At 36.1% G+C, this 24,880-nt stretch overlaps 5 protein-coding genes across 5 annotated transcripts; 2 read left to right on the top strand and 3 right to left on the bottom strand.

Moving 5' to 3' along the window:
* Window positions 1-1,493: 1,493 nt before the first annotated feature.
* On the bottom strand, window positions 1,494-5,592 carry LOC107778976 (peptide methionine sulfoxide reductase B5). The gene is made up of 3 exons (XM_016599404.2): window positions 5,236-5,592; window positions 4,539-4,695; window positions 1,494-4,233 (listed from the first exon to the last, which is right to left on the bottom strand). Exons 1-3 carry the CDS (start codon window positions 5,454-5,456, stop codon window positions 4,081-4,083), a joined length of 531 nt encoding a protein of 176 aa, XP_016454890.1. The 5' UTR covers window positions 5,457-5,592; the 3' UTR covers window positions 1,494-4,080.
* Window positions 2,240-3,119, top strand: LOC142162401 (putative disease resistance protein RGA3). The gene is made up of 3 exons (XM_075218753.1): window positions 2,240-2,574; window positions 2,691-2,830; window positions 2,929-3,119. Exons 1-3 carry the CDS (start codon window positions 2,240-2,242, stop codon window positions 3,117-3,119), a joined length of 666 nt encoding a protein of 221 aa, XP_075074854.1.
* Window positions 5,593-14,177: 8,585 nt separating the features above from the next.
* Window positions 14,178-17,167, top strand: LOC107824182 (glutamyl-tRNA reductase 1, chloroplastic). The gene is made up of 3 exons (XM_016650926.2): window positions 14,178-14,666; window positions 15,016-15,257; window positions 15,717-17,167. Exons 1-3 carry the CDS (start codon window positions 14,372-14,374, stop codon window positions 16,854-16,856), a joined length of 1,677 nt encoding a protein of 558 aa, XP_016506412.2. The 5' UTR covers window positions 14,178-14,371; the 3' UTR covers window positions 16,857-17,167.
* An 811-nt stretch (window positions 17,168-17,978) lies between these two features.
* Window positions 17,979-18,341, bottom strand: LOC107824183 (uncharacterized). The gene has a single exon (XM_016650927.2). The coding sequence runs from the start codon at window positions 18,339-18,341 to the stop codon at window positions 17,979-17,981; it is 363 nt and encodes a 120-aa protein (XP_016506413.2).
* Window positions 18,342-20,222: 1,881 nt separating this feature from the next.
* LOC107824181 (protein trichome birefringence-like 12) lies at window positions 20,223-23,664 on the bottom strand. The gene is made up of 4 exons (XM_075217999.1): window positions 23,066-23,664; window positions 22,691-22,828; window positions 21,538-21,787; window positions 20,223-20,893 (listed from the first exon to the last, which is right to left on the bottom strand). The coding sequence occupies exons 1-4, from the start codon at window positions 23,584-23,586 to the stop codon at window positions 20,609-20,611; spliced, it is 1,194 nt and encodes a 397-aa protein (XP_075074100.1). The 5' UTR covers window positions 23,587-23,664; the 3' UTR covers window positions 20,223-20,608.
* Window positions 23,665-24,880: the final 1,216 nt, after the last annotated feature.

Here is a 24,880-nt window from a genome sequence, read left to right as displayed (position 1 = left end):
GACCCCACTTTGTGGGATTTTACTGGGTAGTTGTTGTTAGATCAATATCTATGTGATCGTCTTTATGGGATAAAGATTAGTTGATTTCATTAACTGAATCACATAGATAGATGATGCATATAGAGATATGATCATTGAACCGACTCATTGGATAATTCCTAATGGTTAGAATTGCCATAAACTGTCAATGGGATATTCTCTGGAAGAATGTGATGTAAGAACTTCCTTTGACCTGATATCATCATAGTAATTGACAAGTTATTTATTGTACTTTGATACTAGACACCTATGGCCCTAGAGCGATAGTTGAAAGGATATTGGGTATGATTAAATACTTGTAGAGTTAGTAATTGATCAAGATGGAATCTGTCAACTCTTGGTAATGAGTTTAAGCTCCATGTTGTCATGAATTATAACCGACCAAATTAAGACCTTGGTCAGGGCGATTGAATGAAAGAAGAAAAGAGTTTCTTAAGTCAATCAATGGTTGATTATATTTGACATGAACACATAGTTGGTCGCCTATTAGGATTTGACAGTTGAACCATATCCTAGGGTGACCCAGAGCTATAATGACAGAAGGAATTAATACATTATTCTTCTACATGTTCTTGAGAGTAAATTGTATAATTCATGTTATCCGGTCGTTAAGGAGTGTTGTTAGACGCCACCCTTGATTAGTATATTGATGTGATCAATTTACTACCGGCTTAGTATTGAACCTATGGGGTCGCACACTAACGAGTGTTCTAATCTTTGTTAAAGGATTAATTACTTTATTATTTGATAATTAAATTAAAGAATTTAATTAGTCAAATAAATTTAGTTATTAGTCCAAATAAAATATTATTATATTCTTTGCTAGCACAGATGATATAATTAATATTGTGAACAAATTGAAATATTCTATTTTGGAATAGAAAACTAAATTATATCTCTTGGCTAAAATATATATGTGATATATATAATTAACACTTATCTTATATATAAAAGATGTTATATAAAATATTCATTAAGAAAGAAGTTTGGTGGAAACTTTGAATTGTATTTGAAAAATCCAACATGTGGGCGGCCACAATCTCATTTAGAATGAGATTTAATTTTTCAACAATGGCAAACTTACTTTCGATTTTGACAAGAATCCATATTTGACTTGTATTTGAAAGTCCAACATGTGGGCAGCCACAATCTCATTTTGAATGAGATTCAATTTTTTCAACAATGGCAACTTACTTTCGGTTTAGAATTGTACAAAAGTTCACCGCCTCCGACTTTTCCTTTGATATAATGAAAAAGGATTTTCAGAGGTTATAAATATGTCCAATTGACATGAAAATCTATGATGAAAAAATAATACTTTCAAGAAGCCACAGAATTAAGAGAAAAACGTACAAGAATAATTCTTGTCGTGCAATTTTGGAAAATAAGTCTTGAGAAGAAAAATCACTTTGTGAAAGTGAGAGTGCAATACAAAGCCAAGAGAGAAAATAATATTACACGAAAGGTGTTTCTTGTTCTTCTATTTTAAGTTGAAATTTTTGAGAAAAATTTCAACACAATATTTTCATTCAATTTGTTCACGGGGTTTCATTGATCAAAGAGTTTGTCTTAGATCCGATTTATGACATGTAAATAAATTTTAAACACGAAAAGTTCTGCCTAGGATTGCTATTGTCTTCCGCTGCGTGTTATGAACACCTCTACGCAATCCTACAATGCCATGAGAGAAACAGACAGTTGGAGGATATAGGCAATGAGTATTTCAATGACTTGTTGTGCTTATCATTCTTCCAAGAAGTCAAATTTTTTGATGAGATTGACATAGCAATATACTAAGATGCACGATTTCATCCGTGATCTTGCTGAAACCGTTGGGAGTAAAGACTTCGAGATGTTGGGACATGACCTTGCCCAAGGTAGCATGGCACGGGCTTACACCTGTCAATCCTTTGTCATTCAGATCCTACTTCACTTCCAAAGGAATTGTATGGTGCCAAAGATCTGCGCACGCTCCTATTCTTTTTTTGCACCCGAGATGTCCCGTCTTTTCCACTGAACTTTCAATACTTGCGAGTCCTGGATTTAAGTGGATGTATTGAAAAAGGTGCATGAGTCGATTAGTGATTTGATATGCTTGAGATACCTTGATCTCTCAAACACTTCTATTCAATCACTCCCTCATGCTATCTGCAACCTTTGTAATATGTAAACCCTGAACCTTTCATCTTGTGGTAATCTAATGGAGTTACCTTTTGGCTTGGCTAATATAACTGGCTTAAGGCACCTTAACATAGCAGGACGTGATGGTCTGACTCGCCTCCCTGCTGGTCTGGGGAATTTGGCTCAGCTTCAAACATCGTCTTTATACACTGTGGGCAAAGGGATTGGAGAAAGCATCACTGAAATCAGTTGTCTAAACTTAAGAGGTGAATTGAGGATAAGGTGCCTGGAGAATATCAGAGACAAAGAAGAAGCTATACTGGCTAATCTGAGGGCGAAGAAGTATGTTGAGTTGTTAAGGTTCCAATGGGGAAGTGGGAACGAAGAGAAGATAGTAAAGCTGGCAACAGCGAGGTTTGCAGAGAAGTTGATGGTACATCAAGATCATTACCGAGGGATAATGACATTGTCATGGAGTGTATCCTTGAGTGTCTTCATCCACATGTAAACCTCAAAAAACTTATATCAAGGGATAAGTGTCCTAACCTCATCACTGCTCCAACATTTCAATCTCTTCTTTATCTGGAGCTCCGTGATTGGCACCCTAAGATCTTGGAGTCTGTGGAAAATATGTCTTCACTCTCCCATCTTGTGATTGATGCACTTCAGGGTTTAATGCATCTTCCGGTGAAACTGCTGGAGAATAATAAACCTCTGGAGACTCTGGAAATACTTTCATGCAAAAGTCTCTTGTTTCGCTTCCTTCAGAAATAAAGCATCTCATGGATCTGAAGCCACTGACCATTAGCTACTGTGAAAAACTAACCCATTTGCCAGCAGGAATTCGAAAGCTGAAAGCTTTGGAGTACTTTGATATCAATGGGTGCCACTGCTTAGAGTCATTGCCAACAGAAGAAATTGCAGGATTCAGCTCTCCACTGAGAATTGCAGCAACCTGATTTCTCTATCAAGTGGGTTCCTCCATCTCACAGTTTTAGAACAGCTCTCTATTGTAATGGTTGCCCTCGGTTAACTTTATCTACAGATAGTTTGCAGAATCTCTCAATTCTACGGAGCTTGAATACTATATCCTGTCCTGAATTACGCCCATTACCACTTAGCCTTCAACATGTCACTATGTTGCAAAAGTCTGGTAATCCATAGCAGTCTTGATCTTGCAGATCTTCCTGACTGGCTTGCCAAACTTTCTTATCTTAGATCTTTAGCAATTTCAAATTGCACATGTTTCATGTCATTGCCAGAAGGATTAAAACACCTCAATACTCTTCAGCATTTGTCAATTCAAGACTGCACTCATCTTGAACGGGAATGGCGAGAAATAGCTCATATGCCGCACATCTATGTTGGTTCACTTAAGTGTGGGAGATGAGTTTTGGCTCCACACTGAAGGCTGAAAGCAGCAAAAATCTCTTTACTCCACATCGGGATATCAGGGTAAGCCATCATTGCCTTTGCATTTTCCCCCTCTCATTTTCGGGTGCAAGTCATATACTTGCACCAGTGATTTCTAGCTGGTGCAGGATGTTTACTTCTCTTACTGTCTTTATAAATTTCTTTGATGCATGTAGGATTCCAGTATATCTACAAGTATTTTACAAATGCAGTGCCAATTGTTAGAGAAATAAAGTACATGACTTTGATACTGAGTTTTTTTTTTATGCCAAAAAATATTTTAGTAAGTCAAATACCTAAGTTCTGTGAAATCTACTGTACTACTTGAACTAGCAGAAGTTCTAACTTATTGTTGTCCTTTGACGCTACATTAAAGAGCGGTGGTGTGTTTTTTGTATCCAAATATAATACAGTCATTAGCAGTTAACAAAGCATCAATCTTTGCGAGACAAGTGCTAGAGAAAAGATTTAAGTTCATAATAACCGTTGCATACTCAGCACGAGGCATTAAGAACTTGGTGGTTTGAACTTAAGGGATATACTATTGACACAATGGCGCTCATTCGTTGGGGTACGAAACCCTTCACCTTTAAAAACATGACCAAGATGGCCCCCACAAGCAGCACAAGTTATCTCCATCCTCACCCCATCTGGGTCAGGCTGAAAATCACGCAATCAACTCAAAAATGTTAGAGTCCGATAATAAAATCATTAATGAATAGAGAGATTAAGCAATGGAGAGGGAAATAGGAAAAGTTCCTGAACTCTTGCTTTTCGCTTTGTAATTTTAGCAACTCTAGCAGTAGAAATGAGGTTGATAGAACACTCATTTCTAACAAAGAGGTTAAGGCGTTCGAGTTATCAAAGGAGCAAAATGAGAACGAGCTGTGGTACAACGATCTAAAAATATTTAGAAAGTAAAAAAGGGATAGGGAAGTAGCATATATAATTGAGGAGAAGCTCACATTGCGATTTATGGCCCCGGGGAGACCCTCATAAAAAGAAGGCCAGCCGCAGGGTGAGTTGAATTTTGTTGCAGACCTATAGAGGGGAGTTCCACAACCAGCACACAGGTAGGTGCCTACACCAAAAAACTTGTTATACTCCCCTGTCCCTGGATTCCTGTGAATTAATTCTACAGTAAAAATCAGGGATTCCAATCATTTAATTAATAGGTAGATGCCTACATCAACTAGCTTGCTTTCATGCCTTTTCCCCTTTGCTCTTCTTTCAAGCATGAGTAACTACTTCTCTTAGTAAGTGAATCCAATATTATGTCAACAAACAATACTACCAAGCAGATAAACTAACCCTGAAATTTTTCCTGAAAACTTGTCACAAGTGGCAACAATTCAATGATAGGTAGCAGTTCAGATCAAAATCAATTAACTATGCCTCAATCCGAACTAATATATGTCCTTTGTTCAATTCGCTCTATTCAGGCTCATTCTCCAATACTACATAATTTGACTATTAAGATAAAGTTATAAGTTCTCTAAAACTGGAATTCCCTAAATGTCACAGACAAGCAAATTTCTAACCAGACAAGAAAGACTCCTGTACCAAACAACGAGCCTAATATTGCAGCTAAAACTAAGTTTTAATCCCAACTAATTGGTAATATGTAATAGCAGGTAGAAGAATTGAGATTATACAACATACTCTGTGCCTTTCTGCCTCAGAATCCGGAATTGCTCAGGGGAGAGGATGGCACGCCACTCCTCCTCTGACTTCTGAACAGACCCTGCCCCAGCCATGGCTACAACTCTGAATTGGGAATTGGAGAGGCCATGAATGTGGATTACTCTTCTGGGTTGGAACCTGGGGTTGAAAATCAGAGTTCGGGAAGGAGCAAATGGTGAGAATTTCAGAATCATTTTCATTTTTTAGGTTTCGGGTATATAGGTTACTAAGGACTTGCACTATTATCTTGCAAGTATTCTGGAACATCTGACCATGTGTGGCTAATACATCACTAGTTTGTCGCAAACGCAGCAAGAAAAGAGCCAATAAATTGTCAAATCTAGCTTGCGATTTTTTCAATTTCTTGTTTTGTTTGTTTATAACATATCTTTTGACGTTATTACAAGTGTGGTCTACATGATTTTTCTTATGTACTTTTTGTTTTTTATTTTTAAAAAACTACTGAACTTGAATGGAAGTGGTAACAATTTCATCACGCAACATAGGCATGTTGAATTGATTACGATTAGTGGTGGAGCCAAAGCCATATTTAACCAAGGGGCAATACTCTTTTATCAAAAAATTATGTTGTATTACTTGCATAATGATTGCTTATTATTTATTTAGAATGGTAAGCCATTATGTTCTCTATTATTTCTATTTGACTTTGTGGTTTCAAAGAAACTTCTTTTATAGCAATATAAACATAGCACTTTTTTCTTGAAGAGGTACAAGAACCTCGTATTTTCAAAAATTATGGCCTACATGTTGAAAATATTATCCTTTTGACTTTAGTGATGTGATCAGTGTTGGGCATATGTGAACAAAGACCCACATAAAAAGTATAAAGGAAAAGATTTTACTTATAAGGAGTTAGATACTCTTAATGATGTAAAACCTTTTGGGGAAAATCGTACGGACTTCGCCCAAAACCGACAATATTGTTGAGTTTCTTTTTAATATAGAAAGGTATTAAAAAGAGGGTAAATGGGAAATGGAGGGAAATGGAAATTTTGAGTAAAATTTTAAGTTTCCCTCTCCTTTTAACGAGACATTGTCCCTCGTTGGTAGAGGAAAAAGAGTTTGGTGGGTTTATATACAAATGCACTTCATGTAGCTCTTAAAGAGTTAGGAAGAAGGCAAGCCTCGCGCCGTCGTCGTCACTCGTTCGGCTCGGCTACGGCTTCGGCTTCGGCTTTTATTTGTTAATAGTGAATATTAACGTAATATTATCTGTGTTTGTAACGGATGTTTTCCAATCCGTAAATATTAATGAGCAAGTGCTCATTCCACCATGAGTAGTGCTCCAGCCACCATTGCCATATTGATTGCTCCATTAGTAAACAGCCTGGTGCTCTGTCCACCATGGCCAAGTGCTCCACTTCATGAGTGGCAGCGGGTCCATTTTTAGCAGCTAATTGCACTATAAATAGAGGGTGCAAGCAGCCTGTTGAAGACACACTGAAAACTTGAGAGCAATTGATCTTCTCTTCACCGAAAACTCAACGTTAGCTATACTTTGCACTCCTTCCTCTTAGATTTTCCATACGAATTTCTGACTTCTCCTCCCTTGTTCTGCATTGTTTTAAACTACTAAGAAAGCAACAGTAAGTGTGATTTGCTGCCGAACTTTGTGTTTGCTGAAACATTGAGGTTTGAAGTACCGCTACACCAGTGTATAATTCGTTCTATCTTGGGAGGAAATAATCCATAACCTTGGGTACTAGGAGGGGATTAAATTCCTTAAGGAAACACTGTGAATTCAGTGGGCTCGAATTAATTTGTGTTTCATTTATATCATTTATATTTACGTTAATAAGTTAACGTTTTAATTTCCATAATCATTATTTTACAAATACAGGAGGAACAACAAACTTACGGAATTTAATAATTTTAATTTCTGTATTTGTGTTATTCTTATTATTCTGGAAACTTAAAACCTTTGTGGTTTTGTGTACTCCCATTTGGAGAGTAAAGCCTCCGTGGCATTTTGTTGGAGATTAAAATCTACGTGATTTTTCACTCCAGTTTTAAATGTTTATTAAACGTTTGCTTGTGTCATTTTTTTTTTCGAAAAAAAAAATGGCGAATGACGGAAATCAAGCTGTTTCGATGATGACTGCCAACGCATCGACAAGTCAAACTCCGGCGTTGGCACCGGCAGAGAAACCCGGAAAATTTTCTGGGATGGATTTCAAGCGCTGGCAGCAGAAGATGTTCTTCTACTTGACTACGTTATGTCTACAAAAGTTCATCAAGGAAGATGTTCCTGATCTTCCAGATGAAACTCCAAAGAATGAAAGCTTTCTCGTGATTGAGGCGTGAAAGCATTCTGACTTCTTGTGCAGGAATTATATTCTTAGCGGACTGGAGGATAATCTGTATAATGTATACAGTGGCGTGGAGACGTCAAAAGAATTGTGGAATGCGCTTGAAAAGAAATACAAAACTGAAGAAGCCGGGATGAAGAAATTCGTAGCTGCAAAATTTTTGGACTACAAAATGGTAGATAGCAAGTATGTTATTACCCAAGTCCAGGAATTGCAAGTGATTATTCATGATCTACTTACTGAAGTTATATTTCAAATGAATACTGATGTTGAAAGTAAAATTTTTAGTAATTTTACTAACGGAATTTTCATTGAAGGTCTTGTCATCAATGAAGCATTCCAAGTAGCAGCAATAATTAAGAAGTTGCCTCCATTGTGGAAGGACTTCAAAAATTATTTGAAACATAAACGAAAGGAGATGTCCCTTGAAGATTTCATTGTTCGATTGAGAATCGAAGAGGACAATAAAGCTGCTGAAAGGAGAGGCCATGGAAATTCAACAATAATGGGAGCAAATATTGTTGAAGATAACAAAAAGAGAAAGAAGGCTTCTTGTCCGAAATACAACCCATGCAAGAAGCGGTTCAGTGGAAACTACTACAACTGTGGAAAAACCGGACACAAATCTACGGAGTGTCGTGCTCGGAAGAAAGACAAGCAAAGGGGTCAAGCAAACATGGTAGAAAAGCATGATGATGTTGATGACTTGTGCGCCATGCTTTCTGAATGCAACCTGGTAGGAAACCCAAAGGAGTGGTGGATTGATTCTGGAGCCACTCGCTATGTTTGTGCTGTGAGGGAAGCATTTTCTACATATGCTTCTGCTGGACTCGAAGAGACGCTCTCTATGGGAAATGCTGCTACAACAAAAATTGAAGGATACGGTAAGATATTTCTCAAGATGACTTCTGGTAAGGTCATGACTTTGAACAACGTCTTTCATGTTCCCGAGATTAGTAAGAACTTAGTCTCTACTAGACTTCTTGTAAAGCACGGTTTCAAATGCGTTTTTGTATCTGACAAGGTAGTGATTAGTAAGAATGAAATGTTTGTAGGAAAAGGTTACCTTACTGAGGGCCTTTTCAAGCTGAATGTAATAGTTGTTGAAACTAATAATAAAACTTCAGCTTCTTCTTACTTACTTGAGTCAAATCATTTATGGCATGTACGTTTGGGTCATGTCAATTATAAAACCTTGCGAAAAATGATTAACTTGGAAATATTGCCTAAGTTTGAATGCGAAAAATCAAAATGTCAAATATGTGTGGAATCTAAGTATGTTAAATATCCTTATAAGTCGGTAGAAAGGAATTCAAATCCTTTAGACTTAATTCACACAGACATTTGTGATACGAAGTCAATACCATCTCGCGGTGGAAAGAAGTATTTCATAACTTTTATTGACGACAATACTCGATATTGCTATGTTTACTTACTTAATAGTAAAGATGAAGCAATAGACGCATTCAAGAAATACAAAAATGAAGTTGAAATGCAACTTAACAAGAAAATCAAAATGATAAGAAGTGATAGGGGTGGTGAATATGAATCTCCTTTTGAACAAATATGTTCATAATATGGAATTATTCATCAAACAATAGCCCCTTACACGCCCCAATCCAATGGGATTGCAGAAAGAAAGAATCGTTCATTAAAGGAGATGATGAACGCATTGTTGATAAGTTCTGGTTTGCCACAGAACTCGTGGGGGGAAGCCGTTCTTACGGCTAGCCGAATACTAAATCGAGTACCCCATAGCAAAACATAATCCATTCCATATGAAAAATGAAAATGAAGGAAGCCCAACTTGAATTATTTTAAAGTGTGGGGATGTTTGGAAAAAGTACAAGTTCCTAAACCCAAAAGGGTAAAAATAGGACCGAAAACAGTTGATTGTGTTTTCATAGGATATGCGTCCAATAGTAAAGCATATCGATTTCTGGTTCATAAATCAGAAAATCCTGACATTCATAATAATACGGTTATAGAATCAGATAATGCTGAGTTCTTTGAAAATATATATTCGTATAAAAAGGAATGTGAGTTGTTTGGTGAAGGATCTAAATGACCTCGGGAAGAAACAAAAGAAAGTACATTTTATCAGGAGGATCCAAGACGTAGTAAACGTCAAAGAACGTCTACTTCGTTTGGACCAGATTTTGTGACTTTCTTATTGGAAAATGAGCCTCAAACATTTAAAAAAGCTATGTCTTCTTCGGAATCATTGTTCTGGAAAGAGGTAATCAATAGTGAAATAGAATCCATATTGAACAACCATATATGAGAATTGGTTGATCTTCCTCCTGGAAATAAACCTTTGGGGTGAAATGGATTTTTTAAAGAAAAATGAAAGATGATGGCACTATTGATAAATTTAAAGCAAGACTTGTTGTAAAAGGGTATAGACAACGAGAAGGTCTTGACTACTTTGATACATATTCTCCAGTGACGAGAATTACGTCCATACGAATGCTAGTAGCTTTAGCTGCAGTTTATGGTCTTGAAATTCATCAAATGGACGTAAAGACAGCATTCTTAAATGGAGATTTGGAGGAAGAAATTTACATGGAACAACCTGAAGGGTTTGTAGTTCCAAGTAAAGAAAAGAAGGTATGTAGACTTGTTAAGTCCCTCTACGGACTAAAACAAGCACCCAAACAATGGCATGTGAAATTTGACCAAATAATGTTGTCAAATAGTTTTAAGATAAATGAATGTGATAAATGTGTGTACATTAAAAATGTTCCAAATCACATAGTCATTGTTTGCCTATATGTGGATGATATGCTGATAATGAGTAATGACATTGCCAACATAAATACGACTAAGCGTATGCTAACTAGCAAGTTTGATATGAAGGACTTGGGAGTTGCAGATTTAATTCTGGGGATTAAGATCCAAAAGACTCCTCAAGGTCTGGCATTGTCACAATCTCATTATAGTAAGACAGTACTTGAAAAATTCAAGCACTTAGGCTTTAAAATTGCAAAGACTCCAATTGACGTGAATCTTGCATTAGCAAAGAACAAAGGCCAAAGCAAATCACAATTGGATTATGCTCGTGTGTTGGGATGCTTAATGTACATCATGAATTGTACACGACCAGATATAGCTTGTGCTATAAGTAAACTGAGTCGATACACGAGCAATCCAGGTCAATCTCACTGGATGGCAATGAAACGAGTTTTGGGATATTTAGAACATACCCAAAACTTTGATTTGCACTACAGTAAATATCCTGCGGTGATTGAAGGATATTGTGATGCAAATTGGATTACCGGTTCAACTGATTCGAAGTCCACAAGTGGATATGTATTCACTATTGGTGGAGGAGCGGTATCTTGGAAGTCGTCCAAACAAACATGTATTTCCCGCTCTATAATGGAGGTTGAGTTCATAGCCTTAGATAAAGCCGGTGAAGAAGCTGAATGGCTCCAGAATTTCTTGGAAGATATTCCATTTTGGCCCAAACCGTTGGCACCAATATGCATACATTGTGATAGCCAAGCAACAATTGGAAGGGCTGGGAGCGTTATGTATAACGGTAAATCTCGTCATATACGACGAAGACATAAAACCGTTAGGCAACTACTCTCTAGAGGAATTATCACGATTGACTATGTAAGGTCAAGTGATAATATGTCGGATCCACTTACAAAAGGCCTAACTAGAGAGGTAGTTGAGAAATCATCGAGGGGAATGAGACTATGGCCGAGAACAAGTCATTGTGGCGGTAACTCTACCTAGAAGACTGGAGATCCCAAGATCTAGGTTCAAGGAGATCAAACAAAGTCATTAATGACGGTTCAACATTGTCAACAAAAATTTTAGTCCATTCTCGTGATGAGACAATGTTCAGTACCAAGGATAAAACATTAAGGCTTTTTAATGATTTCTAAATTTGATACAGGGTATATCAAATAGTGTATCTACGGGATGACACGTTTAGGAATCACCTATGTAAGTGTGAAGTGTTAGCCGCTTCAAGGAGAATTTTGCAAGGCCAATTCTCTACACACTTATGAAACCAGGTAGTGTTCATGGCTGAAACGAACACAACAATGAGAACCAAAAACGGTTAAGGGATTGATTGTGTGACTTATGGTTGTCTAGGTATACACTAAAGTTCGACGGTTCAAAGATATCAAATCTACCGATTGACCGAGTATATCCGACATAAGTTCACTACGAAAAGTTCAAAGAGAAACTTACTTATCCAGATGCAATTAATCCTTGCTTGCAAATCACACAAGTTTTTCATGCATACTTCCGTGATATAGCCATTCCCCATTCATGTGGGGGATTGTTGAGTTTCTTTTTAATATAGAAAGGTATTAAAAAGAGGGTGAATGGGAAATGGAGGGAAATGAAAATTTTGAGTAAAATTTTAAGTTTCTCTCTCCTTTTAATGAGACATTGTCCCTCATTGGTAGAGGAAAAGGAGTTTGGTGGGTTTATATACAAATGCACTTCATGTAGCTCTTAAAGAGTTAGGAAGAAGGCAAGTCTCGCGTCGTCGTCGTCGCTCGCTCGCTCGGCTCGGCTTCGGCTTCGGCTACGGCTACGGCTTCGGCTTCGGATTCGGATTTGGATTTGGATTTGGTCAAATGATCGATTGATTGATTAATTTTTTGGACCAAATTTATTTGTTAATAGTGAATATTAACGTAATATTATCCGTGTTTGTAACGGATGTTTTCCAATCCGTGAATATTAATGAGCAAGTGCTCATTCCACCATGAGTAGTGCTTCAGCCACCATTGCCATATTGATTGCTCCATTAGTAAACAGCCTGGTGCTCTGTCCACCATGGCCAAGTGCTCCACTTTATGAGTGGCAGCGGATCCATTTTTAGCAGTTAATTGCACTATAAATAGAGGGTGCAAGCAGCATGTTGAAGACACACTGAAAACTTGAGAGCAATTGATCATCTCTTCACCGAAAACTCAACGTTAGCTATACTTTGCACTCCTTCCTCTCAGATTTTCCATACGAATTTCTGACTTCTCCTCCCTTGTTCTGCATTGTTTTAAACTACTAAGAAAGCAATAGTAAGTGTGATTTGCTGCCGAACTTTGTGTTTGCTGAAACATTGAGGTTTGAAGTACCGCTACACCAGTGTGTAATTCGTTCTATCCTGGGAGGAAATAATCCATAACCTTGGGTACTAGGAGGGGATTAAATTCCTTAAGGAAACACTGTGAATTTAGTGGGCTCGAATTAATTTGTATTTCATTTATATCATTTATATTTACGTTAATATGTTAACGTTTTAATTTCAATAATCATTATTTTACAAATACAGGAGGAACAACAAATATCACACTATTTTAAAAGTATCTTTAGACTGTTTTAACTAACAATCAATTACTTGACCATAACAAATTACAAGTCTAGATAAAAAGTAATGAAGAAAGATGAGGAAATTGCTCTCATTCTCTGCCTCTTTTTACCCCTCTCGTTAATGCTAGATTGCTAGTCAATTAGCAATCAAGATTTACTTTTAGGACTAACCAACATCTTTTTCTTTTTGGTTCAAAGAAGAAACTACATAATTTCAAGGGTATTATTATACTGTGTAGAGGAGTTACTTGTTATAAACCTGTCCGTATGCAAGGTCAATTATTGTGCCAAACGTTTATGTATGTATATGAAGGTTTCTTTATTAATTCTAAAGTTGATTTCAAAAGTAAAATTTATTTACGGTCAAACCTCTCTATATCAACCTCATTTAATCCGATATTTTTTAACTGTTATAGTGAAATGTTGTTATAGAGAACATATATTATAACATAGCATAATAATCGGTTCCGAGAAAAACTTAATTTTTATAGGAAATAATTGTTATATGAGAATATTGTTACAGAAATGTCTGATTGTTTATGCTATAAAGGAAACAATGAAATGCTGCGATGGAATAACTTTTTATTTAAAACGTCCAAAGGGTGATAGCTATTTAATAATTCTTTATTATGATCATCATTTGTCAATTCATGCCCCGAAGAGGAAAGAAAAACTCATGCCTCAAAAGGGATTTATAAAAAGTCATTTGGAATAATTTAATAATTATTGGATGTAATAAATCCTTGATAATGAACAAAAAAGAGTATTCAAATTATTAAATAGTCAAATTATAACCCTAATTACGCACGATGAAATTAATACAGTAGGGCAACCAATTCCAAATCAAAGTCAAAAAAGGTATACAACGTTTACATTACTATCACATTCCTAAATGGAGTAGCAAGTCTCACGTTTGGACCATTTCATATGAGAATTAGGAGTGTGGAACCAACGCGTATATGGAATACTCCCTACTTGTACGTGAATTTGTTTGACTGGGCACGCAATTTAAGAAAAAATGAAGAATTTTAGAATTTGTGGTTGTAAACAATTCAAAAAAGGGTCTACTATAGTTATAAAAGCTTCTCACTAAGAATAAATTATTTCTAAATTTGAAAAGGAGTCATTCTTTTTTAAATAGATGAAAAAAAGGAAATAAGTTCAAGTAAACTGGAATTAATTGAGCTAGTAATAAAAAAAACCCACAGGCCACAACTATAAATAGCAGCCGTAATAGTCAATAATCCCCAACCACTGTCTTACGATTCAACCATCATCCATCGATTTGGTCAAAAATTTGCCACCGAATACCCAATTATATTCAACGAATTTTTTATACCAAACCCATTCTTCTCTGTCACCTGCTCCGAATCTCAATATCAAATCTGAGTTTCGGAGTTCTCTCGCAATAGCCGCTATTGTTTCTCAAAACAAGCGTTTCAATGGCGGTAGCGAGTGGCTTTGCGACCTCTTTTGCAGTTGACAGTTTTCGTTGTGATAATTTAAGTTCTACGTCGTGTTCTTCGTCTTTTTCTCCTTCCGTGGATTGTTTCCGGCACCAAGTTAGTTTATTCGGGAAAGGTCGGAGAATTAAGCCGTTGGTTTATTGGACGAAATCGCATTCTTTGAGCCCTAGATGTGAAGTTGCTTCGAACTCGGTGGTTAGTAATGGTGAAAAGGAATCTAAAGCGTCGAGTCTTTCAGCTTTGGAGCTTCTGAAAACATCTGCGGCTGACAGTAAGCATCGTTCTCAAGCCTTTTCTTTTTAATTATTTGTTTACTCATTTAGTTAGAGATATGAATGTATTAATTTAGACTAGACTTTTTTTGTTAGCGTTAAGACTGAGTTAATATATCTCCAGAAATAGTAGTTTAACTAGAAATCTAGATATTTCATTTTTTTTTAAATTTAAATTTGTGTCTTTGATTGAATTATATTGATGAATTCTCTGAATACTGAATACATGAATAGAGCGGAATTAATTAGTTGATTGATTGATTATTGTACGGTGATGAGAAGTTAACATAAGATGGTTTTAGAAGGTTAGAATTTGAGTCTAAACATTAGTAACTTTTTCTTGAGCAGGATATACAAAGAGTAGCAGCAGCATCATGGTGATTGGACTTAACATTCACACAGCACCAGTTGAAGTGCGGGAGAAAGTCTCCATTCCAGAAGCACAGTGGCCTCAAGCAATTCGTGAACTATGTTCCTTGAATCATATAGAGGAAGCTGCTGTATTGAGTACTTGTAACAGAATCGAAATATATGTTGTGGCGCTGGCCCAAAATCGTGGAATTAAAGAAGTGACTGAGTGGATGTCTAAGGTAAATTTTTCTTCAATCATCATTATCCGCATAATGTTTTCTTTTGTTGTCTCACATCTTAAACCCATGTGATAAACTAGCAACACCATTGATGATATAAAACCGTATTCTACCCTAATGTGCATCATCTAGCCTGTGTGTCTTGTGGTCGGTTATGAACAAATTCTTGCTGGTTTCAAAGGTTTAGGAATTACTTTGTATATTCTCCATAATGAAAGATACGCTTAAGAAAAAGCAAAAGATTTGGCGTTTCTATGTCATTTAATACACTGTATTTCTACATTTAAGAAGGAACTGGATTTAATTTAAAGTGCTTTGGCTCCCCTGCTCACAAATATCTTTGCAAATGTCTAACTACTTTAAGCACAATTTTCAATGAAATAAAGCCACAAGCTACAGTTCTTACTTCTTGTACTTTATCAAGCAAATCTTTTTGACACAAATATTTTTGATTGGCAGTTTAGTGGAGTTCCAGTGACAGAGCTTTGCCAACACCGATTTTTGCTATACAATCAAGATGCCACACAACACCTGTTTGAAGTAGCTGCTGGGCTGGATTCCCTAGTCCTAGGAGAAGGACAAATTCTTGCACAGGTCAAGCAGGTTGTTAAGAATGGACAGGGGGTCCCTGGCTTTGGTAGGAAAATAAGTGAGCTATTTAAGCATGCAATCACAGCCGGAAAGAGGGTTAGGACTGAGACCAATATTTCCAGCGGATCAGTATCAGTAAGTTCAGCTGCAGTGGAGCTTGCTTTGCTGAAACTTCCGGAGTATTCTTCTTCTACTGCCCGCGTGTTAGTAGTTGGAGCAGGGAAGATGGGAAAGCTTGTGATCAAACATTTGGTTGCTAAAGGGTGTAAAAAGATGGTTGTAGTTAACAGGACCGAGGACAGAGTTGCTGCCATCCGTGAGGAGTTGAAGGATGCTGAAATAATATACAAACCTCTCTCAGAAATGTCATCATGTGCTGCTCAGGCTGATGTAGTATTCACCTGCACTGCTTCAGAAGCTCCTTTATATGTAAAGGAGAGTGTTCAAGCACTTCCTGCTGTGAACTCTGAATTTGGGGGACAGAGGCTATTTATCGATATTTCTGTTCCTCGGAATGTGGAGCCTTGTGTCTCAGAACTCAAAGGTGCATGTGTTTACAATGTGGACAATCTTAAAGAGGTTGTGGAAGCTAATAAGGAGGATCGGTTGCGGAAGAAAATGGAAGCTCAGGCCATCATTGATGAGGAAGTGAAACAATTTGAAGCCCGTAAAGACTCCCTTGAGACGGTTCCAACTATCAAAAAGCTCAGGGCATATGCTGAAAGAATTAGGGCTGCTGAGGTTGACAAGTGTTTGTCCAAGATGGGTGATGACCTCCCCAAAAACAAGAAGAAAGCTATCTATGATCTCAGTCTAGGGATAGTGAACAAGCTGCTACACGGACCAATGCAGCATCTGAAATGTGATGGAGCTGAAAATCGAACTTTAAGTGAGATACTTGAAAATATGCATGCCCTTAACAGAATATTTGGTCTTGATACAGAGATTTCTGTATTGGAAGAGAAGTTACGAGCCAAGATAGAACAAAATCAAAAGCAATCTTCTTGAGGTTACTTTGCCATTCAGAATTCTTTAATTATTTTTCCCTCATGAAAAGGTCAACAACTTTCGGCTAAGTTACTAATCATGGTTTCAGATCCATGTTTTCTGGGAGGGTTTGCTAGTCTTAGCTGTATCAAATTAGAGAATAATTGTTCTAGTGGCCACGAGTTAGATTCCGGGTTATTATGAATTTTTTTCTAGGCCTGAGGTATCCATTATTAGGGGAGGGATTCCCTCCAATTGTGAGAAAGTCTGTTTTACAGTTGCAGTTGTATTTGTTACACTCATTTGTTCCAGAAAAAAAGTATATACAGTAATACATTGAATCCTGATGACTCATATATCAAGTTCATGAGGGTTTTTATGAAGCTTCTTTTTGCTTTCTGTATTGTGTCTTTCCCTTTCTCAGTTGCTCATCCTTTATTTGTTTTTACAATATAGCTTCTGAACCAGCAGGGCACAGACACCATAATAATCCTATGTTAAGAAAATTGAACCATGAGTTACTAGTGTTTAAGGTTTCAATCTGGTTAAAAGTAGGCAATTCACTCAAAAGTGCATAATACTTGACATCATAGTATTGTCTAATTTTCTTATAGTCATGATATTGCAAGATTCCTGTTTAGTAGGATATCAGGAAAACACAAAGAAAAGCGTCAGAGAAGTTAATTTTGCTTGCCTTCTTTGTGCGTTTATTTAGTAGAGAAGTTCATCTAATTTACTTTTTTTTGATAAGTTATTAATGTTGATAATTGATGGATGATAAGTCTCTTGGTGAGGTTGGATCTAGATTAATTAAGAAAAAAGTTCAATCAACTTTAATTCCAAATTAATTGAGACTCAACCCTGTATATTTGTTACAGAAGTTCACCATATAAATCAAGGAGTTGTGATAAAATCACGAAGTTGAACCAATAAAGTTTATATCCTAAATTCGCTTGTGTATTATATAAATCTTTTGTATCAATTCAAATGATTAATCTTTTGGGCTCAGCTAACACAGAGGCAGTCATATTTTCATTAAATTTCTTCATACCGTTGAAAAGAACAAAACTAAAGCAGATTAATGGCTATTTGTTTAATTATTCTGTTTGCCTGAACAGTGTAAAAACTGAAATGGTTCTACTATTAATTATCATCCTGTGAAAATCCCATCAATTTTTTGAGTCCAGGGAAAAAAGCAGAAGAAGTAGACTCAGGAGTATTTTCGACCAAGTATTCATCAACCAAATCTTTAACAGACCTAGCAGACAAGGGATGAAAATGAGCAGCCCATTCTAACACAAAACCTTTAACCAAAACCCATTTCTCCTCTTCACTTAATCTCTTCCATTTCTTCTTCATTTCCTCCGATTTCAAGCCCGTATAGTTGCAAAATTCCAAATACAATAGCTCTCTGCTTTTCTTCAGTGCCTCCTGTTTTTGTAACATCTGGGTGTTTATCTTATCAACCTCTGTTGCCAAATCTAAGGCCAGCTCTAAATCGCTCATGTCGTTGTTGTTGGTACATGAGATTTTCGGAAATTTGTGTGGATTTTTGAGGGTATAAATGGAGGGAACCCAATTGATTTGGGTCTTTGTGGATAGTGAAGGGAAATAGTTTGGGTAAAGAAGATGAATTCTCAAAGCCATGGAAAGAGGATTTAGGTTTAAGTTTTTGGATTGGAATTTAAAGGGCTTCTTTATGAGTTTATTGTTAGGGACCTAGTATCTAGTGGCCAAATTTGACTTATATAGCCTGTTTGCCCAACTTCTTTAGTTTTTCCTTTTTGTCTTCTCCAAAAGCACTTTTGGCCAAAAATTAATGTGTTTGGCCAAGCTTTTGAAAGGAAAAAAAGTATTTTTGAGGAAAAACAAAAGCAGTTTTGGGGAAGCAGAAAAAATGAGTTCTCTCTAAAAGCACTTTTTGGAGAAGCAATTTTGAGAAAAATACACAAAGAAGCAGTTTTTTAAAGCTTGGCCAAACACTAATTGCTGCTCAGAAGTGTTTTTCAAACTAATTAGCCAAACACAAATTGCTTCTCACCAAAAATACTTTTGAGAAAAACACTTTTGAAAAAAAAACACTTCTCAAAATAAGCTGATTTTTGCAGCTTGGTCAAACGGGCTATTATACACTAAATTTTAAAAAAAAGGCTTGTGAATGTTATGATCTAAAATAAGTCATAAATATTTGTTTGGCTTAGGAATGACAAACGGGCGGGTCGGGTCGGATATGGTTCTGGTCGAAAATAGGTAATAAAAAAATTGTTAAATTATCCGACCTGACCCATATTTAATACGGATAAAAAACGGGTTAATCGGCCGATAATATGGGTAACCATATTATCCATGACTTCTTGCATATGATCACTTTTGGAAGAATTCTTAGTCTCTCTAACTTGAGTAACCCCAATTTGAAGCTTTACAAATGTAAAAGTTAGACTAATTGGTTACCTATTGATTATCCATTTTCTAAATGGATAATATGGTTCTTATCCATATTTGACCCGTTTTAAAAAAGCTCATTATTCAACCCATTTTTTGTGTGGATAATATGTGTGGTTAACTATTTTCTTCTAACCATTTTGCCACCACTAATTTGGCTATAAGCTATTTTATTAAAGAGTAAAATAAGAAATTTAATAAGAAATTTAAAATTAAATTATTTTTAAATAAAAAAGTATGATATTTTTTTCGAGACATACTAAAAAAAAGTATGACATATAAATTAAGATAAAGAGAGTATTTATTAGCCTATAGCAACTTTTATGATTGGCACGAATCTAGATTATACTATCGGATACGAGATATGTACCTGTTATCTCCCACCAGAATAAGTACCAACAAGTCTATCCATCGGCTTAGATATTATAGAACAATATGAAAATATCAATATTAAAGAGCCTCCAAATGAAGAAGATTTCAATATTTTTGAAATAGAGTAAAAAAGCTAGTGTATACTAGAATGGACAGAGGTATTATAGATTTATTTCTTGAGGAAACATGTGTGCATTATTGACGTTTGAGAGTATTTAGGCCCGTTTGGACATAAGAATTCTCACTTTTTTTCCGAAATCGAGTGTAGCAAACCAATTTTAATGCAAAGAGGAAAAAGATAATTCGCACATCTTATAAAATGTTTTTTAATGAAAACGAACACTAATTGGGAATTGATATAAAAACCATTTTCAGGAAAAGAATAGTTCCTGGTTGGGGAAAAAAGCATTAAGGATAGTTAGTGTTACTTGAATAGAATATTTTTTATAACTCGCTCTTAACACATCTCTAGCTCCTTAAGGGGAGTTTATCATTTTTTTCCATGAGTTCATTTACATCCTCCACCTCCACCCCAAAACACAAAAAGTCTGAAAAAGAAGAGAGTGCACCTGAATGGAAACATAGAAGAAATCTATATATAAATATGTTCTACAAAGTTACAAAACGGGAAACAAATCCTCCTGAGGTATAACGTGAAAAGGGAAAAAATAATACTTCATAGAGCATGAACTTCAGGCCTTTTTGTTCATAATCAACCATCTGCTGCCTCCATTTTTCCTCACAAGAAAACCATCTCTAATCAAAGCCCCTGAACAAGGCTACACGGCATCAAAGGTGCTAGAAAGAATTTAAATGGACAGAAATTAGTGAATTAGTTCACCACCTCCTTCAGATCAGCAAGTTTGTAATAGGTGTCAAAAATATGAGCACCGCATCTTTGATCTATCATGAGCTCAGCTGCAAATACTTCAAGAAACCTTTGCAACCATCCACAATGATTACCCTGTCTCCAAAATATAATGATTCATAAGCTGGGCCAGAATATCAACCCATGTATCTGGAACACCTGGAAGGCACCAGTGCATACAGTCCTGACCCCAGACAGCCACTGCATCCTTTTTCCCCAACCAAATCGCAGGATGGGCATCTGCCCTGAACTCGCTCAAGTGAGTCAGATCGAGGATTCTGATATTTGAGCCTTTTAGAACCTCTTCAATGAGATGATTTAGTCGCCTTGCTTCTTTGTTAACCCCATTATATCTGGGATCAAACCACAGGTCAAGCTGTTCAGGTATCAGTAAGATTTTCTTCAGAAAACTTGTCATTACCTACTATTATTAACTTACTAGCACACAATAAGTCCCTACAATTCGTTAGGAAAGTGGAGGGTGCTCACCACTATAGCAACCCACTCTTGTCTAAAAAAAAAGAATATATATATATATATATATATATATATATTATATATTAACTTTCATACTTCTGTATGAACTCATTGAAAATAAACTAAAAATGAGCTACATGAGATTAGGAAGCAAATCCTCACTAAATGCTAACTATTTAGCAAATTATCCACGTCTTTTAACTTTACTTGCATTAGGTTGGGACTAAGCAACACATTTTTCAAGTGATTCTTTCTTGGGAAGATAACTTGCAGTTTTCAAGTGATTATTTCAAAGCGCCACAGTAGCTAAACTGGTTTTTTATCCTGGTAGTTCTAGAAAGAAAATTAGGGATCAAATCCCCCTAGCTGGTTCTTAAAATTATGACCAAAGAAACAATGCTGCTAAATGCAAATTGAAAGCTTTAGTAAACGTAAAATGCCTGCACTCTCATATGCAAGGGACATTTCTATTAGTCGCTAACCAAGTAGATTACCTTCAAACGTGGAAATCTCAAATTTACAAAAGGTGCTACATTTGCATACCTGAAGTTCATCAAGGGGTTCATCCACTGTACAACTACCATTTTGATTCCAGTCACCCCCCTGAAAGTGCCTTGGCGATTGCAAGCGCCAAAATTTAAGTGTTTTCCCTGGTAATTCTTTTTCTATGTAGGCAATCATATTCTCGAGAACAGCCTTTAGTCCATTAAACATCTCTAAGGGAGGTTGAATGGGTTGCCCTGACTTATAGAAAACAAGAGGAGTCTCTTTAGGAAATTTGTCAAAGCCCCACCTGGAAGATATCGATAAACATTAAAACCAAATGAGTCAGAGCTAATATGTTCTTAATACCAGATTAGGTAAAAGAATTTGGAAGTCATGCAATGAGTACAGACACAAAGAGCAGAAGATGAAGACCCCCCCCCCCCCCCCGCGGTGGGGCCCTCTTTGCCCAACAACAAAAAAATTAAAGAACCCAAAAATTGAACCCTCATTGTTCCGGAACTAGATGTTATGTGTATACAGAATGACAAAAATCATATAGTAGTCTTTTAATTGGTTTCTTCTCAAACGTAGACTTAGCCCACGTTGTGATTAACGGAATACTTTCTTTGAAGTTTGAACAGACACAACTGGAATAATTAACAATGCAAAATTGCTGCACACAACAAATTACCAGCTGAACGACCTAGCTCATCCTCCATTGGCTCTTCAATTTCCTAATGTGATACACTCATATCCAAAAGAAGAAAGATAAGCTAACACTTCCCACTTAAGAAACATGTACATTTTTTTACTTAATATGGCAGAATTTTAGGTTTTGGTAACACATTAATTTATAGTTTCGTTTTCTAGGATTAACTTGAGATGCCACTGAGGATTGATAGAAGACTTTTATGCGTTTCAATAAAGTTTTAAACTTTTCAAGTTTCACTAGTGGTACAGGCAGGTGGTTAGCATCCAAAGGTGGCTGAAGATTCCATCCATAGCGGGTGGTGTGTTTGCAAGGGTTGAGGGGCAGGTAGTTGATATTAATATTTTCGCCCAACAACTGATTGTCTTCCAATTTATTCTATTCTCTTACATATGATGTAAAAAAAACTTAAAATGAAAATGTCAATATTTTACAATTAACAACGAAAGAAAAGTAGTCATTCAATTTGGAAGGAAACAACATCAAGGCACATGAAATTACCAGTGACCAGTGTTGAAGACTAGAACATCATAAAAGGCACCAATATGAGCCCAATCATCTGCTGGAATATCAACATCTACTCGATATATTCCCTTTAATCCATCTTGGTTGGAGTCGTCAAGCTGTTTTGGCTGCCACCTTATTCAATCAGTAATGATCAAGTAAAGTTAATCCTTGCTACTAAATTGGAACAGACTGAAAAAGGGAGTGTTACATAAATTGGGATAGAGGGAGTAACAAATTGTCAGTTGACAAGATAATGGAACAAAAGCCTAATATTTTTGCACTTGCTACTAACAACACAGCCTACAACGACAGGCCAACAAATATACCGCAAAGTATAAACGAGGCAAAAGAAAAAAGCAATGTACTCACTCATATTTCGCGAGCAAAACAGCACGATGATAAGCCACAGTAACATTAAACTTTGGAAAATAAGCTCCTCTCCAAGCCCCCTTTCTCTTCCATTTCTTTGCACCAGAATCAGCTACTCTTAGTATACACAAAAACGAAACCAAGAAATTCTCATTCAACGAATCCCCTACAAACCCAATATTCTTGTTCCTCATTAAACCCAAGAACTCAACCGGATCGATCCGAGCCAAATCACACTTGTCGGGTACCCATTTCCATGAATTGATCCGACCCATGTTTTCCCTTTGGTTTCTGAGGCAGTTCCAGGCGTTCCTGTGAAACGGGCAGGACTCATCGTAAATGGGTTTGCGATTCGGGTCGTTGATCCACTTGCCTTTGAAGAGATTACAAGAGGATGAGATGGGAATTTTGGGTTTTGGAGTGGGAGTGTAAAGAGGAAGAGATAAAGAGTAGAGAGAAATGAGTAACAATGTTGGTAGAATAAGCCATGAGAAAAGCTTTGGGGTAAACTTGGACGCCATTTCTGATCTCCTTCAAACATGAATCAAACGGGACATAAATGAACCATTTCAAAATATGGGGTCCTCTTCAAATAAGAGGAGTTAATCCATATATTATTTGTAAGAAGTAATAAAAATTAAAAAATTAAACTGTAGTTTAACTACTTCTTTTTCCCTCCCAACTCCCGCCTAAATTATGTGATAATATTTACTCTTTACGATTATACATGTTGTTATTTACTCTTTAGTCTGTTAAAAAAGACAAAGTTTATATATTAAAAATAATTTAATTTAAAATTACTTATTTTACTGTTAATAAGATAATATATAACTAAATAAATATTTATAACTTGTTATAGATCGTACATTTCAAAATCTTTTTATTTCTTTCTTAAACTTTATGCTTAATTTAATATTACTTTAACTATACTTTCCGATTATAAAATTCATGTTTTATAGGTTGGACTGGTCAAGATCACTAGTTGTCTATGCTCAAAGTACCTCTACAATTGTTACAAATGAAGAGAGATAAGGAATCAGAATTACTAGCAAGAAGAAAGAAGAAATGAAAAACAATAGAAAACCAAAATTTACGTTAAAACCTTATAATATAAAAACTATTTGCAGCTAAGGAGATATTTCATTATGTCAACAATAAAAACTGTCAAAATTTAGTACTCCAAAAATACTTGACAGCAGAGAATGTCAAAACCAATGTAACTACTACTTATAACCAAACCAATGTACAAAAAATATGGACAAAGCAATGATGCTTTTACCATGGGGGAGAGGTAAGAAATGAGCTTATTGCTTTCTAATCTTCTTGTCCCGCCCCGTGCTTCTCTTTCAATATTTTTACAAAACAAGAATAATTTGCTTGTCCTTTTCCTTTTACTGGCAAATTCTTTCTCCAATGAACAACAACAACCACATATTATTCCAATAGACCCTCGGCTCATGAAAGCATAAGCACAATGCTTTCTCCAATGAGTCGGTACATAATTTGGAAATATAGAAAAAAAAATAGGGAACCTTTAGGAGATAGTCATGTTAAACAGTTACTAAAAACATTGTCTTATTGTTGTTAATTTTAAACTGCTTCCAAGTAGTTATGTGTCCTTTGTCCAGATACCTTGCTATTTCGCATTAATGATTAGCTATTTGATTTTAGTTTGCAAAACTTATTGTGTTTGTATCTGGGTTGCAAGCTGCCCCTGCTCTTGCTTTTTATTGCTGACAAACTCACCATAATCATTAAGCAGACCAGAGAAATGGGCAACTGTTTATCTATAAAAGAGAATACTCTTGAATATTT

Source organism: Nicotiana tabacum, chromosome 7 (genome assembly GCF_000715075.1).
Source record: "Nicotiana tabacum cultivar K326 chromosome 7, ASM71507v2, whole genome shotgun sequence".
NCBI classification, from domain to species: Eukaryota; Viridiplantae; Streptophyta; class Magnoliopsida; order Solanales; family Solanaceae; genus Nicotiana; species Nicotiana tabacum.
Note: the sequence above shows the minus strand (reverse complement) of the source record. Positions and strands in the feature narration are given on the sequence as shown.

What these genes read in the sequence shown, in the direction of transcription:
- LOC107824183 (XM_016650927.2), bottom strand. Translation starts at nt 18,341, where the DNA reads ATGAGCGATTTAGAGCTGGCCTTAGATTTGGCAACAGAGGTTGATAAG.
- LOC142162401 (XM_075218753.1), top strand. Translation starts at nt 2,240, where the DNA reads ATGGAGTTACCTTTTGGCTTGGCTAATATAACTGGCTTAAGGCACCTT. An exon ending in GTAAAGCTGGCAACAGCGAG is followed by an intron (nt 2,575 to 2,690) that starts GTTTGCAGAGAA and finishes ACTTATATCAAG; the next exon opens with GGATAAGTGTCCTAACCTCA. An exon ending in TGTGATTGATGCACTTCAGG is followed by an intron (nt 2,831 to 2,928) that starts GTTTAATGCATC and finishes CGCTTCCTTCAG; the next exon opens with AAATAAAGCATCTCATGGAT.
- LOC107824182 (XM_016650926.2), top strand. Translation starts at nt 14,372, where the DNA reads ATGGCGGTAGCGAGTGGCTTTGCGACCTCTTTTGCAGTTGACAGTTTT. An exon ending in GAAAACATCTGCGGCTGACA is followed by an intron (nt 14,667 to 15,015) that starts GTAAGCATCGTT and finishes TTTCTTGAGCAG; the next exon opens with GATATACAAAGAGTAGCAGC. An exon ending in TGACTGAGTGGATGTCTAAG is followed by an intron (nt 15,258 to 15,716) that starts GTAAATTTTTCT and finishes TTTGATTGGCAG; the next exon opens with TTTAGTGGAGTTCCAGTGAC.
- LOC107778976 (XM_016599404.2), bottom strand. Translation starts at nt 5,456, where the DNA reads ATGAAAATGATTCTGAAATTCTCACCATTTGCTCCTTCCCGAACTCTG. An exon ending in CTGAGGCAGAAAGGCACAGA is followed by an intron (nt 4,696 to 5,235) that starts GTATGTTGTATA and finishes ATTAATTCACAG; the next exon opens with GAATCCAGGGACAGGGGAGT. An exon ending in CCGGGGCCATAAATCGCAAT is followed by an intron (nt 4,234 to 4,538) that starts GTGAGCTTCTCC and finishes CGTGATTTTCAG; the next exon opens with CCTGACCCAGATGGGGTGAG.
- LOC107824181 (XM_075217999.1), bottom strand. Translation starts at nt 23,586, where the DNA reads ATGGCGTCCAAGTTTACCCCAAAGCTTTTCTCATGGCTTATTCTACCA. An exon ending in GTTTTGCTCGCGAAATATGA is followed by an intron (nt 22,829 to 23,065) that starts GTGAGTACATTG and finishes TGATTGAATAAG; the next exon opens with GTGGCAGCCAAAACAGCTTG. An exon ending in AACCCCTTGATGAACTTCAG is followed by an intron (nt 20,894 to 21,537) that starts GTATGCAAATGT and finishes ATACCTGAACAG; the next exon opens with CTTGACCTGTGGTTTGATCC.